Source organism: Salvia splendens, chromosome 8, assembly GCF_004379255.2.
Source record: "Salvia splendens isolate huo1 chromosome 8, SspV2, whole genome shotgun sequence".
Lineage (NCBI taxonomy): Eukaryota > Viridiplantae > Streptophyta > Magnoliopsida > Lamiales > Lamiaceae > Salvia > Salvia splendens.
Window position 1 is genome coordinate 10,766,651 of NC_056039.1, and position 4,491 is coordinate 10,771,141.

General features: G+C 41.6%; 1 protein-coding gene across 2 annotated transcripts; it reads right to left on the bottom strand.

The window, feature by feature from the left end:
* Positions 1 to 347: 347 nt before the first annotated feature.
* Positions 348 to 4,051, bottom strand: LOC121744999. 2 transcript variants are annotated; one of them, XM_042138735.1, is made up of 2 exons: positions 3,809 to 4,051; positions 348 to 3,410 (listed from the first exon to the last, which is right to left on the bottom strand). In XM_042138735.1, exon 2 carries the CDS (start codon positions 3,244 to 3,246, stop codon positions 475 to 477), a length of 2,772 nt encoding a protein of 923 aa, XP_041994669.1. In that variant the 5' UTR covers positions 3,247 to 3,410; positions 3,809 to 4,051; the 3' UTR covers positions 348 to 474. The 2 variants fall into 2 exon arrangements, with proteins under 2 accessions (XP_041994669.1, XP_041994668.1); XM_042138734.1 differs by having other exon boundaries at positions 3,739 to 4,051.
* Between the last annotated feature and the right edge of the window lie 440 nt (positions 4,052 to 4,491).

Sequence of the window (4,491 nt, forward strand, 5' to 3'; positions counted from 1 at the left end):
ACGACAGAATGAAATTTTCGACATGGATGCGAACGATCTGGTTGACTACAAAAATATTGAATTCTGTATGGTGGGAAGATTCATGGATGGGGCATCGATTAAACTAGTAGCCATTAAACAATTCATGAAAAATGTTACGACAGCCATCCAAAAACATGAGTATTACAATTCTCTTTTCCAATTCCAGTTTTATTGTTGGAGTGATTTTGATAGAGCGATGGAAGTGTGATCATAGCTCTAATTTTGTTGATATCAGACTCCTCTTATGCCTTCCTTTCCCATCAATTTTTTTTATTATCAAATGTTGCTGCAAATCGAATGAGTGACAATTCATTCTGAACAGAGTGTAATGCTAAGGCGTATCTCATTCAGTTCATACTAAACATTCGGAAATCATAATCTACAAGAAGCCAAACCAGAGGGACAAAAACAAGCAGCAAGAAATGCAGAGAGCAGCAGCAATGGTGTACCATCTCATTCTTCAACATCTTCTGCAACAGATGGCAACACGCCCTCTTTCACGAAGTTTGGGTCAATAAATTTAGCCACAAAAGCCCACAACTTATATACATCATCAAAATTACTCAGAAATGCAAGTGAAGCAGTCACAACTTCTACTCTGATGAACCCACCTTTCCCCCCATTCGCCATCGGCTTGCAAAGGGTGGTATCATCAACACTCACAGGTCCACGCTGCTTTGACCCTTCTATGATACGTATGTGACTCAGTATTCCGACACCAAGACAGATACCGTGCGATTCACCCAGCTTTTGTACAACCTCCGGGCTGATCAGACCCCTAGTTCTGTCCCTCACATTGAAAGCCACTGCAGCACCTCTTTCATATTTAATCTTTGGCCCGTATATGTGAACAAGCGGCACACTGTCTTGCCTACCCGAACTAGGCAACCTTAGTTGCAGCAGAGAGGTCACAAGCCAATTGATCAAGAAACGGAGCCGGGAGGTGGTCTTGTTCAGGCCCAACATATTTATATGATCCAGATGCTTGCAGATTATCTCGGGTTCACCCCTTTCTGATTCTTGCTCGTCATACTCCCCATTGCTCAAATAGTCATCATTGTCTATACTATTGGGAGACATTTCTCCCGGTTCCGGAGCCTGACCGATATGAGCACTGTTGTTGTCTTCTGTGCTAAATGATACCCTTCTCCCTTTATTTCCAGCTGCCTCACTCTCCTCTATCCCGAAAAACCTGCCTCCGGCAATTCTACTCTTTTCTCGCCTTTCCAGCAATCTGAATTCTCCCTCTGTCTCTCGTCGTATGGCACTTTCTTTCTCGAGGCATATCTCAGAAGCACAGCCATTCTGAATTGTCAGGCGATTGGAGCCCACAATCGCCGAACTAGTTGAATTGTTGATATCGACTTCATCTTCAATCTCTTGGAATTGCTGATTATTCGGAGTCCTATATTCCCGTGAAGCTGGATATCCCTCCGAGAATGGCTCTTCTTCAGGTATCTCCTTAAAATGGTCTAGTTCTTGAGAAACTGTTCGAACAGCAGCGTCAAATGACAGCACCTCATGATGACCCGGGTTCAACTCATTGTCGTACATTCCGCGGCTTGATAACTTTGAGGCATTCGGAGAAGCGAGTTTATTGTTCTTCCGGCTAAACCACGCCGGCGGTAGGGGTGAGGATGCCATATGTTTGTTTGAAGGAGCTGCAGCATCCGATCCTATTGGACTCTGACCCAAATCAATCCAAAGTGAGTTATCAGATGATTCATGTTCACTGAAGACTGGACTTTTCATCATCTCCCCGACAGAAATACTTTCAGTTTCTTCAAATATGGTGCTTGCCCCGTCTCGGTCAGAGCCATTATCATGCTCCATCTCTGTCTCGAATACGTCCCTCACCTGAGCAGAAGTGTAAGCACCAGAAAAGGCCGGCATCTGAGATTCGGGACGGTTTTCAGAATTCACTTCACCAGTCCCACTCACTTCTTCATCCCCATCAAACCCAAATCCAGGGATATTATCCATAGAATCACTCAAGTAGAGAGGAAAGACGGGGCTTATTTTGACTATACCCGACCCAGCATGACCCGATTGATTTTGTAGACTACTCATCACAGATTTCTTGATCAGAAGGCATCCAAAACCAGTTGGATCATAACCGAACACTCTGTAGAACGACGTGATGATGAAGTCTGGCCGGAACAAAGATAATCCAAGAGAATCCATGTCTTTCGGGCCCAAAGCTCCAGCATCGAGCAAGACATGCCAGTTGTTCTGTTGGGCAAGAGCCATCCACTGATATGAGTACTTGGAACCAGTGACTCTCGACTGAACAGGGAACACGAAAAGACCGGTTGCTGAATCTTTCTTCCTCTTCTTTTTGTTCGAAATCTGCTTCCTCAAGTCAGTCGAACAGAGCTTGAGAGTAGGCCATCTAAACCACGCGCTTTGAACCTTGGCGCCTTTCTCTCTAGCACTCTGAGCCATCCAGTTCACAGATTGACTCTCGTGATCAAACATGGTCAACAATCTTTTGTTAGTGTGAAACGGATACGACTCAGCAAGCAACTTCAAGGCTGAGCCGCGGCTCACAGTGAAAACAAGGCCGTATTCATTCTCAGGGATGTTCAAATAATCCATAATTCTAGTCTTGATATCATACTCTACCGTCCCAATCTCAGCTCCCCCATACAAAGCATGGTTACTTAAATTAGCTGTGATCTCAGACAAACTAAACGTTGATGATTCCCAATAATGCACACTTTGCAGCAATGAAAACAATCCGAATCCACAGTAATCAAGGCATACCTTTGAACCAACCCCCAAGAGATGCGAGTACTCATCCTGCCTCAGCTGCTCAATCCTCTCTGTCGACTTGTAATTTGGATACATCGTCTGGAACTTGGAGAAGGCCTCAGTGAGCTGAGGAATCGAGTCCTCAGACTCGAATGTGCGCTCGGCTGCAAGAGCAGTGGCTCTGAGGAACTCCTTCTGGGCATTGAGCCGTGCCAGTGACCGCGAACGGCCTAACCCCTCATCTTGATTGGCCAATAACTCAGCATCAATGTCTTGGGACTTAACAAGGGAACCATCTTCAGAAGCTTCTTCAAGAGCCTCCCTCAATTTGTGTTCTTGCAATTTCCTCAGAATTGAAGGATTAGCCTGAATTTCCTCATTTGAATGCTCAGAACCATCTCTTTTTCTGCTCTTTCTATCCAATAGTAGTGCAGCACAATGAGAGAGTGGTTTCCATAGAGAGAGATGCATTAAATCTTGCTTTCTTCTCCCTTGTTTGCTCTTAGAATTCAAGAAATTCAAACTGAAAATAATTCAATAGAGCCAGGGAAAACAAAATGAAGCTTTCTTTTTCCCCCTTTATTGGTGAAGCCTTCTACTCGCTGAACCCAGATAAAGGAGACCCAATTCAAAACCTAAGTTCAAAAGGCAAAAGGAATCAAAGCAAGAATAAACCTTTGCTTTAAAAAAAAATCAAAAAAAATCCCCCAACTTAAGGAGGGAAAGGGCAAGAGCATTGCTTTAAGCAAACATTCAAACAGCACGGATAGATATTTGAGTTTAATCAAAAGAAATGGACAAAAGTAAATATCGGGGCAGATTAATGAAACCCTAAACTCAGCATTTCTTCGAGAATTAACTCAGACAAGATGAAAATGGAATCGCTTCAAGATTAAAGTTTCGAACATCCAATTCTACAAAAAAAACTCATAAATGGAGGAATTAAAATCGACAACAAATTACCTACAGATTTGCAGATACAGAGTTGGGAATTTTCAAGCTTTTCGCAAATCAAATGAAGAAGCCCCCTTACCTCTTGTTCTTGACACCTGAAGCTACTATGAGCTGTAAAATCTTCAAAACTATTGTTGAAACAATCACCACTCTCTCTCTGTCTCTTCGTTTGTGCAAGCAAATTTAAAGCTGACCTTCTACAACGAACGCACATTTACTACAGTTGTGATTCGCAAAAAAACATACTCCTACATACTTCAATTGATTACATATAACATTGACCTTTTTGGGGGCTCTATCTAAGCTACTGGAATTCTTTACTTAACCCAAACATGAATTGACGGGAAATGACAAATTGACTTCCTTAATTTAAAATTATCATTCTGTTATTAATAAATCTTTTATTAAAGCGATTTCGTTTAATAGAAAATACAATAAAATTAAAATATATTGATGGTGGGACCTGCTCACTTGGCTCAAAGTCAACTAATTTGCATAACTGTACAAAGTTGGTTCGCCCAAAAGTCCAACTGCTACCCACTCAAGTATCAAGATCAATATGCAGGGGATTTTTTGTTTTTAAATTCATGTTTTGTCATCTAGATATTGATTAGTGTCATATACTTTATTTTTCTTATTATTTGGATGCAAATGGTTAAGTATTTAGGTGATAATTTATTGATTAAGTAGTTGGTGTTATTTATATAATTTGGATGCAAACGCTTCAATATTTAGGTAACAAACTTGCCTGCTAAAATCATT

Bases quoted from the DNA above. Each gene is read 5' to 3' on its own strand.
- LOC121744999 (XM_042138735.1), bottom strand. From the start codon at position 3,246: ATGCATCTCTCTCTATGGAAACCACTCTCTCATTGTGCTGCACTACTA.